The 15,493-nt window shown below is 38.9% G+C and overlaps 1 protein-coding gene across 1 annotated transcript; it reads right to left on the reverse strand.

Annotated features, from left to right (window-relative positions):
• Positions 1-1,738: 1,738 nt before the first annotated feature.
• On the reverse strand, positions 1,739-14,411 carry LOC139943252 (monocarboxylate transporter 12-like). The gene is made up of 4 exons (XM_071940074.1): positions 14,180-14,411; positions 6,870-7,013; positions 4,553-5,392; positions 1,739-1,888 (listed from the first exon to the last, which is right to left on the reverse strand). The coding sequence occupies exons 1-4, from the start codon at positions 14,409-14,411 to the stop codon at positions 1,749-1,751; spliced, it is 1,356 nt and encodes a 451-aa protein (XP_071796175.1). The 3' UTR covers positions 1,739-1,748.
• Positions 14,412-15,493: the final 1,082 nt, after the last annotated feature.

Consider the following 15,493-nt stretch of genomic DNA (forward strand, 5'->3'; position numbering starts at 1 on the left):
TGGATAAATCGGTTGCGATGAACATACAGCATTAATTGTCAGTAACCAAGCAAAGGGGCCGACAATTGGAGGCATAGATCAATATGGGTCAAGAGCCAGATTCCTTGATATGGTTAGACAGGGAAAGGTGTTTCAAGATGACAGGACAGATGGCTCAACTGACCAAACAGGAAAGAGGACGGATCGTTGGTTTGATATAAGCCGATATGTCGATTCAAGCTGCAGCTCATCAAGTTGGAATGTTATCAGCGACGGTCAGTAAATGGTGGAATCGCTACCAAACTCAGGGAAATGTGGACGACCTGCCAAGGAGTGGCCGTCCGATGGTGAATTCTGCGCAGAAGAAAGTGAACAAGTCCATCTAGCCTGACATCACTCTCGAGGGATTGCGACGCATCCTGATCAGGAAATGGCAGGGGATTGACCAGGGACAGATCAGAGGTCTCATTGGGAGTATGAGAAGACTACTCCTTGGCGTTCAGGACAGTGATGGAGGACACACTAAGAACTGAGGACAGGATATCAGCAGTTTTAGAGTTAAAGATACGGCAGTAAATTTCATGGTCAAATAAACGAAACGAGTTTGTGTCTTTTGTCTTGATTTTGTCTGTGTGTGATGCTTACGAGAGTTCCCTTCTGGAATTGGGATGAATAGGGGCTTTTGCAACTTTTGAAATTCGACCTTAAGCCACTCAAGTGCCCATAAAACCACCAAACAACATCGTAGCGGAACACAATAGGTGTCAACATGTGCAGAAATTAACGGTGAATAAAAATGAATAATTATTTTTTTGTATACTATTTTAGGTTCCGATAAATCTGACCATTTGTAAGTGTTTAGATACTTTATTGGTGCAGTTTACATGTTTGTGACTGTGGCGTCATCAGATGTCAAATTAAGGTATTTAAACGCTTTTAGTGAGTTTTTTCTTTGCAGCACAAAATCTTGAAAAGTACATGTACCCAGCCGATTTCATTTATGTTCTTTCCTTTTTTCAGTAAATGACTCGTTAGGCATAAACAATTGACCTTGGGTAACTGCGACCCCAGGTTCAACTTTACTTCCGGGTCAACCAGTTTTGAACTATTTATTGTTATCGAACTGTGCATTTAAGTTAGTATAAAAAAAAATTATTCAAAGATTAATGAGCAAGAGCAACTATACAATTAAAGGTTCTACAAATATAGACAGCTTAATTATAAAGTTTTAAAACTGTACAGATACAAAAACTTGAACAATGAATACAACATCATATGCAGATCAGTAAAATTATTGCTGATTGAGCAGCTCAGCTTGGGTGGTGATGCACCTGTTTCTGAAACGGTTTGTCCTACAGTTAAAGGAACACGTTGCCTTGGATCGGACGAGTTGGTCAAAACAAAAGCGTTTGTAACCGTTTTTTTTATAAAATGCATATGGTTGGAAAGATGTTTTAAAAGTAGAATACAATGATCCACACAAGTTTGCCTCGAAATTGCGTGGTTTTCCTTCTACTGTGCGAACTAACATGGTCGGCCAATTATGGGAGTCAAAATTTTGACCCCCATAAATGGCCGACGTGTTAGTCGACGAGGTAAAAGGAAAACCACGCAATTTCGAGGCATGTTTGTGTGAATCATTGTATTCTACTTTTACAACATCTTTCTACCCATATGCATTTTATAAAAAACGGTTACAAACGCTTTTCAAAGACCAACTCGACCGATCCAAGGCAACGTGTTCCTTTAACTAGGCGAGTTACAGATCCTCACGAGGATGCCTCAGATGAACTGATATGGTATTTCTGCCTCCAGCTCAAACCCAATGTAGCAAAAACAGTCAGTGATTGTGCACCAGCCATTAGACTGAAAACCACGGTGTAGTCTCCCGTTAGGTCATACATCAATCCTGGTGGGCACAAACAATAAAAAACCACATTACCAAACAATACCAACTGTGGGCAGCCTAAACGTGTTTAAAGAAAACAAAATATGCATTAACTAATAACACAAAATACATAAATTTAGGCTGAAACAAATAGTACACCAATGAACCAAGTGTTAAAGGCAGTGGACACTGTTGGTAACTGTCAAAGACCATTCTTTCCACTTGGTGTATCTCAATATATGCACACAATAACAAACCTGTGAAAATTTGAGCTCAATTGATTTCGTGACCTCAAATTCTAAATCTTATGTATCAAAATCAAATTCTTGGAAAATGACTTATTTCTCGAAAACTACGTCGTTTCAGAGGGAGCCAATTCTCACATCATTTTATACTATCAACCTCTCCCCATTGCTCGTTTACCAAGTAAGGTTTTATGCTAATAATTCTTTTGACTATTAACCAATAATGTCTAGTGCCTTTAACTAATAAGATTGACCGAACAGTGCCACTCAATGTTTACGTGGAAACTATGCTATACGTGTTAGATAAAGCCGTTTGATTCGGAGCTAACATGAGATATTTGTATTTGGTTGTGTTCGATTAGCTTCCCTGGGTCGACCCCGGTCTGCCCTAGCCTTGTCGAAGGCTCTTTACGCAAGCACCGGCCCGCTCTGACTTCATGAAATGCATAGATACTATACCGCACGGCACATACACTACTTGATACCGCGGGGTCGAAGCATGGCTTTCGAGGTATCAACGAGGTTACAAAACGAGGCCGGATCAGAGCCTTATTTCCTTTGTAAAAGGCTGCTTATGTGTTTATTTACAATTGCGCACGGATTACAGCGCAAATTACGTTTGCTGGAATAGGATGTTGAATATTCATCAGGGCAGATAGACTCTCGTTATGACGTAGTTTGTGTGTGTGCTTATCAATGAGAAAAATGGCGACCTCCTCTCGCGAAGTGCACCCTCGCGATGTGTGAAGCTAGGAAGTTTAAATTTTGCTGCAGGACAAGCTAAAAATAAATGGTTTTCAACCAGAGGAGCTCAAAGCTCTTCGTTGTTTTCTTCTAGGATATGACGTGTTTGTCAACCTGCACAAAGGATTTGGGAAATCAAAAATCTTTCAAGCTGCACCGCGCTAGCTCTGCACCGATTTTCGTCGGTAAGTGAAATCGTCGTAATTAAGGCCGAGTTGTGTGGAGGTGTACGGTCAACGGGTTCTCTATCGACCGTACATTCAGCTTTAGTTTGGCCGGTACGATCACGATGACAATTTTTTAGAACATTCAACAAGGGCTTAGCAATACCAATTTTTAGTTAAAGTTTTAGTTGAAGCTATGATTACCGTTCCCTGTTGGTAATTAAAGAAAACCGTGTTGACATTATTTGTTGAAACAGTCGATAGTAATTTCAAAGTATTTGCGAACATTGAGTGATCGTTCGATTAGCTCTTGTCAGGGGCTCACCCGAGTGATCACCGCGGGGTCGACACAGGGAAGCTAATCGAACGCAGCCTAAAGTGTTTTAACGTGATTACTTATATGACATTTTGAACTTGTGATATTGAGTACATGTCGTTTACAATCAGTTTTAGACTGGTCAATTACCATTGGAATGTTATTAATCATGATGTTTACTAACGTTTTTTTTTTTCAGCAGTCAATGGTTCAACACCATCGGTTTAGTCATACATAGTAAGCCAATCAGTATCCTGTGACACAGTCAATGGTATACGATTAATCATCATTGGTTTGCTCCATGATGTACCACCAATTAACAGTTGCAGAGCAATTTGCGAACCACCAATTACCAATTGCACAGCAAAATGGTATACCACTCAAAAGTCCTTGCTACACAAATGGTACATTATGTTTAACAATGAACACTATTGGTTGTGTTATTGTATAACATTTAAATCGGGGCTTTTTCCTTGCATGCCTTGCATTTACCATTAGTAACATCATTTGTAATTTGCAATCATTGGCATGAAAAAAGCAATACCAGATCCAGATTCATCATTCATAATGTTGTTTAACGAGAACTTACTGTGTACTGCTTAAACCATAGACGCATGCAGTTTGAAGAAGATGCTCATGTGTTTGTTGGAAATCGTACTTCTCATTATGCTAATGCAATACGTGTAAACATGAAGGCAATTTACATGTACAAACTGAAACAGTACCATATCTTAAAAAAGGGCAAATTTTGACAGTTTTAGCTAACATGTTAAAATATCAGTGACCCGGTTTTATTAGTTTTGCATCCGCTCATTTGAGAACCATTTTAGTTTTGGACAAGTGATCAACATCAACAATAATTGTTTGCAACAAGATTGTATTGCTCTTTATGGTGTTGGTTTTCAAAAACAGAACGAACGGTTTTCAAAATAAAGGTTTTCTCGGTCAACTCGGCAAACGAGCAGCCAATTTCATTTTAATGCGTTCGAATTAAAGCTGTTTTGCCTCTCTAGTTGTTACTGCGTTTCAAGTTCAGAATTTGGCCATTCAATTTCGTTTTGAGTCGAGTCAAGCTCCTTTAGCACTAAGTTAAGTTTAGTGTATCGTCATTCTTTTTCGAGACACACACGCCTAAAGGAGCGACTGCGAATTTGAAGCTGCTTTGATGAATTGTTAAATTGAGTGATTATATTGTTAAATCGAATGGGGAACTCACCGGGAAAATACAACAGGAGGAGTTTTGCCAAACCGGACACAAGTCCCAGCCATCCAAATACATGACCCATTTGCTCCTTACCGAATATCTCTTTCACGACAACATCCATAAGTATTGAAGTCACTGGATAAAAGAATCCAAACATGAGTGAATTTGCCATAATCGGCCAATAAGACGTCAACCATGGATCGACAGCATAATAAACTCCAGATAAAAGCAGAGCACCAGCAAGCCATGTGTGTGTGCTGACAGCCTGCACAGATTGAACTAACGGACCAATTAAGAGGCAAGCAAATGTCCTCCCTACTCCATAAGCGATAATGAATTGCGACGCGTCTTCCAGTGTGAATCCTTTAGACACAGTAGTGTACTGCACATAGTATATTATCCATGCAGAGTAGAACAATTGCCAAACGGAGTAGTTAAGTACAATCAGCAAGAACGATATGGACGAGAACAATCCAAGCTGAAATGTATCTCGAGTAGATGAGAAGATTCTGATAAAATAAGAACATCCAAAGCGGTTGTTTGGTGCCAGTTTGTCTTCCCCTGTGTATTGCTCCTCGTCTGTGTGAGCTGACTCGTAACCATCTCGACTCCCACTTGCTGCAGGTGGTTTCATCAGAGCTCCAACGACAGCGAGATTTAAGAACCATCCACCAAGAAGAAGCCATGTTCCCCTCCAGCCGTAGATGTCTAGGAAAAGCTGTATCAAGGGCACAACGAAGAAGGTAAAAGAGCTACCCAGGGTCGACAAACCGTAAGCTGTTGTGATAGACTTACTAAAATAGCTTCCAATTAGATTCTTCGTTATCACGTATGATATGCCAAAAGCTGGTCCTGAAAAATTAAAAACAAAAACAATTTAACCATCGTTTAGTACGGAAAGAACAACAGCCATTACAAAACAAATCACCAATCTGAAAAACAAAACAAACAAGAAATTGCAACCTATTGCAAGGTCAGTACGCAGTAACTATTATATGTTTTCTCGGTAAATTTGGGCAAATGAGCTGCCATTTTAATCACCAAGCTATTTTCTTTCGCGCGAAATCGAATGCTACTGAAAAGGGTCAATTGACTTCGTTTTATAACTAGTTAAATATAATTGTGCGTCATTCAATTTAACAATTCATACTAAGGCAGCATTCGAATTCGCAGACGCTCCTTGAGGCGTGTGTGTCACAAAATTACGATACGCTAAATTGAACTGTGTGCTGAAGAAGCTTAACTCGACTCAAAACTAAATTGAATGGTCGAATTCTGAATTTGAAACTCACTAACAACTGGAGAGGCAAAACAGCTTGAATTAGAACGCATGCAAATTGAATTGACTGCTCATTCGCCGATTTTGACCGATAAAACCTATATTACTCGGTAAAATGTACACATTGAACATTGGTATACAAATTTGGAGTAAACTTTGTATGTGGTAAGGAATAAGCTACATGTTGCAGAAAGCTCTGCAATGGTATTAAACAATTGTTGCACGCTGTGGCGGGGTCGATTGCAGTGTATACCCGAGGGGGGAAATTACACCTTAGGCAAAGACGATGGTGCCATCCCCCCCCCCCCCCCGAGGTTGTACAAAACCAATGGATCCCAACTAAAGCGTGCAATCAGTTCCGTTGTCATCTTCAAACATTGTTGCGACAGATCATGCATAGTTTATTAAGCGATATAAACATGTCGCCACTGTTCTTTAGAACCCGCATTTGGTTCGTATTGCGCGGGTGTAATTGACCAATGGTGGTTTACCGAGGTAAAACAAACAACATTGATATACCTCGGCAACAAACTGTGAAGTTTGATTGGTCGAGAACAAATCATGTCCCTTGCAACAAACACGCATGTACCATGACTGCACAGCGCGGCGGGTAACATGAGTGATGCTAACCGGTGTACATCAACTTGATCGTTCCCACCGTTGATCAATTTCAAGCACTAAGTACGAAATAGCCGCGGGTTCGAGGGAACAGTGAATAATGGTTTTCTTATTTGAACAACTGTTCGTCTGTTATTAAACTATGCATACTCGTCGCAAATTTTGTTTGTAGTTGACAACATAACTTCGAAAAACATAACTTCGACAAAATGAATTATCCATGTGTATTGCAAAAGTTTTGCACCGTTAAATTGGGGTCCATGGGTTTTGTACGCCCTCGGGTTTGAGTGTATTGACACTTGTTTGGTGATGCGAAGGGATGTGGTTTATTATTTATCTATAAATATACCGTTTGATTACCTAAGCTCAAGCTAAATGGGATGTAACAAGGGGATTCGCTACGATGATTAGAGCCAGCTGTGTAATATTTACCGGTGAATATAGTCAGGATAAAGGTAATTCCATATAGGCTGGATAAGAAGGACGCAGTTATCACGGATATACCAGCAACTAATCCACACACTGTAACCACAGTCCTGGCGCCAAATCTGTCCATTAGAGGCGTTGCTATAACACCTTTGTTATGAAGAAATTGAAGAAACAAAAATAGTTAGCTAATAATAATAATTATTATTTTAATAATAACAAGACTTGTAATTTGCACATATCCTCCCTGCTGGGTGTTCAAGGCGCAGTAAAACCAAAAACTAAACAAAAACAAAACATAACACAAAGAAAAACAGACACAAAATTAGTCATTGAAAACTTGTGACATAAGGTAAGTTTTGAGAAGAAACTTGAATTTTGCAGTGCAAGTCAAGATCGAAGATTAAGTGGAAGGGAGTTCTAGATGCGTGGCGCGGCTGAATAAAAATACCTATCGCTATTTTGTACACAAAATTTAGGCCTTGAACTTTGCTCCTGATGAGGCCGATGTATGGGGTACCTCTATGGGGTTAAAGAGACACACCGGCTGCGTTGGGCTATTTAGGCTACAAAATACACTAACACATGATTCTAAATGTCTTCCAGGAATGGAGAAGAAAAGTTGCCAAAAAAAAAAAAAAAAAAACATCAAATTTTGCGTTTTAACGCATAAAAAAGAAAGAAAAAAAAAATGTCACGTGGATTATCCATTTTGTTTGGTTCGAATAACCCACTTGACCTTCGGTTTTACTTCCAGCCGTATAATAATAAATTAAAAATAAATTAATAAACCAAATTGTCTATTATTTGGTTACAATTATTCATGAATATTTGACAAAAGAGACTATGTAAACAGATTACGGGTAAAAACTGTAAATTATTATATAAAAGACGGGGAAGTAAGATTCTCACTAAGAGGGTTCGTGCAATAACGGAAGCGTGTTTTACAGCGCCTCGGCATGGTAGCAATCGGAACGTACCGCACATACCGTGTCTCGTCGGTGGCTGGAGGTGTAATCCCGGGCGCTATGAACTCTCAGCTTGCGGGTCTCGCCGTGAGCCTGAGGTGGGGGGGGGGGGGGGGGGAGCCAGACATCAAAGTACATGTTTGCCATCGTGGGTTTGTCAGTCGGTAAACCTCGTGTCGATTCCGTTATTTCTTATGATCGCAACGTTCCAATGTAATGCTATGTTGTGCTTTCATGGCTCCTAATTTAATTTTGTTAAGAGTTTTCAGGTAATTAAAAAAAGCTTTATGATGTCAAAGCGTAGGACTACTGCATGTTGTTACATTGACAGTGTTATTGTGTGAGTAGTTTAATGTTTTATGACAGTGTCATTGTGTGAGTAGCTTAATGTTTTATGAAAACAAAAACGGAGCCCCCGATCGTAAAAAGAACAGGTGAATAAGAGTTTTATATAAAAGGTTGAACACAAAAATAATGATAAAACAACTCCCTCAAAGCATAATTTTGTCAAAAAAAAACAAAAAACATTGTTTTAATTCTGTGAATGAAGTGTAATGTTTGAGATTGTTGAGGTATTACTTGGTTACGTTCCAAGCTACGCAGCTACCGAGCTACGCTTACTTTCCTTCGAGTTACGCTATAATTTTAACACGTACGTTTTCAACCCCGAGTCAAGCTACACTTACGTTCCATACGAACAGCTACGTTTCCTTTCCAAGATACCAGCTACGCTTAAGCCTCGGTCACAACCCACCGTGCGTTTTTGTTTGTCCGTACGTGTTTTGGGGAGGCCACGGCCGCCACATTTTTGTATAAACTCGGAGATGGAGTGGCAGGAGCAGGGAGGGAGTACGTCAACTATGCAATCGTGTCCTGACACGTCGATCGCATTCCAAACGCCTCGATCGCATTCCAAACTGACTCATGGCTCTGCGGTAGTAGGCCTAGTTTATTGAGGCCAGGAATGTTTTATTGACTTGTCACTGTCCCATCATGTTTTGGGTTAACTTCTTTGTGTTATTCGTGACGATCTTTGGATGTACGTCGAAGCACGAAGGTCTACCTCCTTCGTCGAAGGATTTGCCTGTTCCGTATATTTATGCTGTTGGCTTTTACTACATGGATAGACTGGATCCTTATGCTACGTCAAAGTAAAACGTTGCTATAAAAAAAATAACCAGTCTACTTGCAACATTGTGCGACAATGTCACAAATATTTGACAGTTGCAACGGCTGGAAACACGTATACGCTTGCCTTTTACCGCTTGTTTTCATTATTTGCTATACACTTGACAGTTTAATGATATTTTGTTTACAGCAACCATATATAACAACAATATTTATGATTATACACCCCTTAATTGCGTAAACGATGAGCCGGTGTGTCCCTTTAAATGTAAATAATGTACAGGAACTGTGCCTAGGGTAGCCTTGATCAAGGCCGTGTAATAGTTTGCTTACTTTAATAAAGCTAAACATGTACATAACCACAGCCGCACGAATGCGATGGCCGAATGCAATGGAACTCCTGTCCCCCGACTGTCTTTAAAGGCAGTGGACACTATTGGTAATTACTCAAAATAGTTATAAGCATAAAACCTTTCTTTGTGACAAGTAATTGGGAGAGACTAATGGTATAAAACATTGTAAGAAACAGGTCCCTCTGAAGTGCCATAGTTTTCTAAAAAGAAAGAATTGTCCACGAATTTGATTTCGAGACCTCATCAACTTCGTGTGACAAGGGTGTTTTCTTCTTTCATTATTATCTCGGTACTTTGACGACGATTGAGCTCAAATTTTACAGGTTAGTTATTGTATGCATATGTTGAGATAAACTGTAAAGGCTAGTCTTTGACATTTACCAATGGTGTACACTGCCTTTAAACAGCACACCACGCCCTCACCCAAGGAAGCACACAAACGCTCGTTTCCACAGTCCCACACACCGCTATATTCCATACACCGCTGTCTCACCCAATCCTAGACCGTGATCCGTCGGGTCACGGGTTAGGATTGTGGGCGATAGCGGTGTGTGGAATAGCGGTGTGTAAGTGGGGCTGCGTAGGGTGTACAGGCGCTTTGTTTGTGGGTGAGACTGCAGTGTGCTATTTTTTTTTAAGTCAGTCAGGGGACTGGTTGTGTATCGCATTCGGGCGGCTGAGGTTTATCCTCGCTCAATGGTGCCTAGGGCACAACAGAAAAAAAAATAAAAAATTGTAGATAAAGTTTGTTTTGCGTCGCGATAATAACAAACAATTATAACTGTTGATCCAACAATAATCTGGTTACTTAATTTGCTGTTTCAGTCAAATGTTTTGAAGTATTTACCATATTGGCTAAAAGGTTGTTTATGCGTCGCGATATTAAACACACACATTTAATGTTGATCCAACTCCAGTATTGTATTGTTTCAGCGCAAAAATTACACATATTTACAATGCTGGATGAATGTTGTCTTGCTGCGTGATATAAACGACGTTGGACACCATTGGTAATTACTCAAAATAAAAATAAAAATATTATTAGCAAAAAAACCTTACTTGGTAACGAGTAATGAGGAGATATTGGTAGTATAAACAATTATGAGAAACGGCTCCCTCTAATAAGTGACATAATTTTCGAGAAAGAAGTAATGTTTTCATGAAATTGATTTCGAGACCTTAAAATTAGATGTTGGGGCCTCGAAACAAACCATGTGGAAGCACACAACTTCGTGACAATGGAATTAAAATAATATAGGTTTTCTCGGTCAATTTCGGAAAATGAGCAGCCAATTTAACCACCAGAATATTCTATTTTGCGCGAAATCGAATGCTACTCAAAAGGGTAATTCGATTTCGTTTCATGATTAGTCAAATGTATTGTTGCGTCATTTGATTTAACAAAATAATCATTCAATTTAACAATTGATCAAAGCAGCATTCAAATCCGCAGACGCTTCTTGAGGCGTGTGTGTCACGAAAAAGAATTACGCTACGCTAAATTGAATAGAGTGCTAAAGGAATTTGACTCGACTCAAAAGAAATTGAATGGCCGAATTCTGAATTTGAAACGCAGTAACAACTGGAGAGGCAAAACAGCTTTAATTCGAACGCTTGAAAATGAAATTGACTGCTCATTTGCCGAATTTGACCGAGAAAACCTATAATAATAAACGGCTTTTATATAGCGCCCTTAACAACCCCAAAGGGTCCCGAGGCGCTTCACAGAGGTTTACAATATTAATCAGACATTTTTGGAATGTTCGTTAATTCATTATTATCTCGCAACTTCTACGACCAATCTGAGCTCAAATGTTTACATGTTTGTTGTGTTATGCATATGTTGAGATACACCCAGTGAGGAGACTGGTCTTTAACATTCACCAATAGTGTCCAGTATCTTCAACAACCTTAATTCATCGTAGGTCCAGCAATCAGTCTGGTCCTAACGTTGTTTATTGTTTTAATGTATTGTTTTGAAGTATTTACAATGTTGGATGAATTTTGTTTTTGCAACGGCAACATTAAACACCTAAATTTAATGTTGGTCCAACACCACTATTGTAACCTGCTTCAACGTAATGTTGTTGACGTATAGATAATGTTGGATAAAGGTTGTTTTTGCGTCGCTGTAAAAAGCAACCTGAAATCAATGTTGATCCAAAGGTCATATATATTATTATTTATTATCTTCTGATTTAAAAGCATTGGACATCGTTGGTAAGTTCTCAAAACAATTGTAAGCCTGGTAACGGGTTATGGGGTGTGTGCCTACAAACGACAGGTTACTCGATGGACCATTGAATATCAAAAGTTAAGTAAAACACAGTATATTAGGCCAGAACCCAGGCGCGACTTAGATGTTTGGCAAGTTGTTTTGAATTTATTTTCATTGCCTTCTAACCACTGAGTCGAGGGGAGTGAAAAACATGTTTGTATTTGTTGTTGTCAGATTATTTTGAGTGGAAGGCCCCTACTGCATATACCAATACAGTACAAATGATTTGCGAAACCTTGATCCTCGGGATCAGAAACCAGACTAAAGTATTTGTTCTCGTTGTCGAGTGTTGGTATTTTGTAATATTTTGCTCAAATGGAATTGTGAGTTCAACTTTTGTGCTACAATTCATTGTCAACATTTCTATAGGCTTTTCTCGTGTGATGGGCTGATCAGCTAGTGCGTGGAAGGTATCAAACAGCAGACGAACGGTGTGTGTGCCGCCAGCTGTAACGACATTGCTAAGTCATACAAACACATCTTACCTACCACACAGAGCACAATTCGTTGTAACTACCTTGCCCCAACATTAAATGGAATGTACATGTTTGGTAGTTACTCAAAACAAATATTAACTTAAAAACTGACTTGGTAACGAGCATTGGAGAGCTGTTGATAGTATAACACATTGCGGGAAATTACTCCCTCTGCAGTAACTTAGTTGTTGAGAAAGAGGTAATTTCTAAATAAAATAATAAAATACTTCTAGCTAGAAGTATTTTATTCTTATCTGAAATCACACAAATTCGTCCAACAAGGTTGTTTTTTCTTACATCATTTCCTCGCAACTTCGATGACGGATGGAGTTCAAATGTTCAAAGGCTTGTTATTTTATGAATATGGTGGGATACACCAAGTGAGAAGACTGGTCTTTGACAATTAACAAACGTGTACCTTCCCTTTAAACCAACGTTGGTCATTGTTGGCTCAACATAAGCGCGATTGTTTAAAGGCATGAACAATATTGGTAATTGTCAAAGACCAGTCTTCTCAACTGGTGTATCCCAACATGAGCATAATAAACAAACAAGCCTGTGAAAATGTGAGCTCAATTTGTCGTCACTGTTGCGAGAAGATGATACAAAAAACCTTGTTGGAAGAAATTGCGGGCTTAGTTGAATAAAAGACTTCTGGCTAGAAGTATTTTATTACTTTAGTGATAAAATAACCTCTTTCTCAAAATCTATACTACTTCAGAAGTTGCCGTTTCTCACATAAATGCTATCAACAGCTCTTTAATGCTCGCCACCAAGTCAGTTTTAAAGTTAATGGTTATTTTGAGTAATTACCAAACGTGAACCTTTCCCTTAAATGGTAAAACCGATTACTGATGTTTTCGCAAAAATGATTGTTCGACCAAATAACGTCAAACTACAACTTAAAATCAATGTCGCGTAGGCCCTGTGCGTCTAGCGAATTGCTTAAAGCCATTATACACTTTCGGTTAACAGTATTTTTCAAGTCCCACACTTCGTGTATCACATCTTTTAAAATGACAAACCTGTGAAAAACGGTCAATCGGTCAACGGAGTCAGGAGAAAGTAACGGGGAAACCCACTTTTGTTCTACAAGTTTCACCGTGTCGTGACATGTGTTAAAAAGAATCCGTAATTATCGCGACCGATATTTCATATTGTTTTATTCTGTTTTTTTTTAAAGTAAGGCATTTCATGAAACAATATTTCAAGAGAAGTCTTTTACCATTACCTTTTGTAAACCCTGTAAATTATTTGTAAATCGGTGAACTTTTATTTTATTTATTTTTTTACCGAAAGTGTATAACGGATTTAAAGGAAAACACAAATTACCAAAAAATATAAACCTAGTCAGACAAGACGAAAACAATCTGCAATTTCAGTTGTACCGCGATGATTGTTTTAATTGATAGGATCACTGTTAAATTTAGTGAACAATTAAGTGTTGTGGGTAGATCAGAGTGGCAAACAAATTGTTAAAAACATGAAAACAAAAAAAACAGAAGCGTTGTCCGTTATGTTGTTGTTAAAGAAACACGTTGCCTCGGATCGGACCAGTTGGTCTTTGAAAAGCGTTTCACACCGTTTGTTCTGAAATGCATATATGGTTAGAAAGATGTTTTAAAAGTAGAATATAATGATCCACACACGTATCACTCAAAGTTGCAATGGTTTTCATTTTACGTCGCGAACTAACGCGGTCGGCCATATATGGGAGTCAAATTTGTGACTCCAACAAATGACCGAACGGGTTTGTCGACGAGGTAAAACGAAAACCACGCAATTTCGAGGCATATTTGTATAGATCATTGTATTCTACATTTACAACATCTCTCTTACCATACCGATTTTATAACAAACGGTTACAGAATGCTTTTCAAAGACCAACTCGACCGATCCAAGGCAACGTGTTCCTTTAATGTCTGAGTTTCTTCGATTGTTGCTCAAATTGTGTTAATGTTTGTATTGTTTCAGAGGCTGTGACACTTTGAGTTGTGACCTTGTTCATATTTAAACGCATTGGACACTATTGAAAATATCTCCAAATAATTATAGGCATAAAACCTTATGCCAGCCTACCCTTGCGTACCATCAGTAATCATGTTAAACTTACCAGATCCTTCGACCCCCGCATCTACAAAGGCAACCATCCAGCCAATTAACCAAGTCGAAGTGACGAACTGTTCCTGTAGGGTGGGTAACATCATACCTAGGCATTTTACCAAAACATTCCAAGCTAGCCTGCTTGTAAATGAACCCAATACGGCAATCCAACCATGAAGACCACCATCTCGAAAAGTATCAACTGAAGATATCAAAACGCGTTCAAAACAGCCAGAAACCATCTTAAAATTACCCTAAATAACGTGAATAACTTGTAGGTGAAGATTATGTGGTTGCAGCAACGTTCATGAAGCCTAATAATAACACGACACTACACCTACACTACACGGCACTACTTTACGTTGTAACAAACACTACAGCCAACTGGATGCGCCGTACCAATACACAGTTGCTTTTTTGTGTTAAAGGCAGTGGACAGTATTGGTAATTGTCAAAGAAAAGCCCTTACAGTTGGTGCATCTCAACATATGCATAAAATAACTAACCTGTGAAAATAATAAGAAAACACCCTTGTCACACGAAGTTGTGTGCGTTTAGATGGTTGATTTCCAGACCTCAAGTTCTAAACCTGAGGTCTCGAAATCAAATTCGTGGAAAATTACTTCTTTCTCGAAAACTATGGCACTTCAGAGGTAGCTGTTTCTCACAATGTTTTATAATAATAATAATAATAATAATAATAATAATAATAATAATAATAATAATAATAATAATAATAATAATAATAATAAGACTTGTAATGCGCACATATCCACCCTGCTGGGTGTTCAAGGCGCAGTAAACCAAAACAAAACAAAACAAAAAACACAACACAAAGAAAAACAGACACAACAAAATTAGTCATTGAAAACCTGTGACATAAGATAAGTTTTGAGAAGAGACTTGAATTTTGCGGTACAAAGACAAGATCGAAGATTAAGTGGTATACCATCAACCTCTCCCTATTGCTCGTCACCAAGTAAGGTTTTATGCTAATACTTATTTTTAGTAACTACCAATAGTGTCCACTACCTTTAAAGCGTTATCCATTACCTAGAGAAAACACATCAGCACGTTAGGCAGCACTCCAATGTACCCAACCCCAAATAATTAACAGCCCCAGCAATGAACCAAACAATTCAGCGGCCCCACATTACACCTACACTACACGGCAATGCTTTACGTTGTAAACAAACAGGCGATCCGAAGCGACCCTCGAGTGCACTTTGCGTTCATTCCTTGGTCTATACCAGCCGTCATTCACTACAAGCTACATACTGGTGCGTTCAAGACCTTCCGTCCCGGCGATGCAAGTCTCTCATAA

This window comes from Asterias amurensis, chromosome 10, assembly GCF_032118995.1.
Source record: "Asterias amurensis chromosome 10, ASM3211899v1".
Taxonomy (NCBI): Eukaryota; Metazoa; Echinodermata; class Asteroidea; order Forcipulatida; family Asteriidae; genus Asterias; species Asterias amurensis.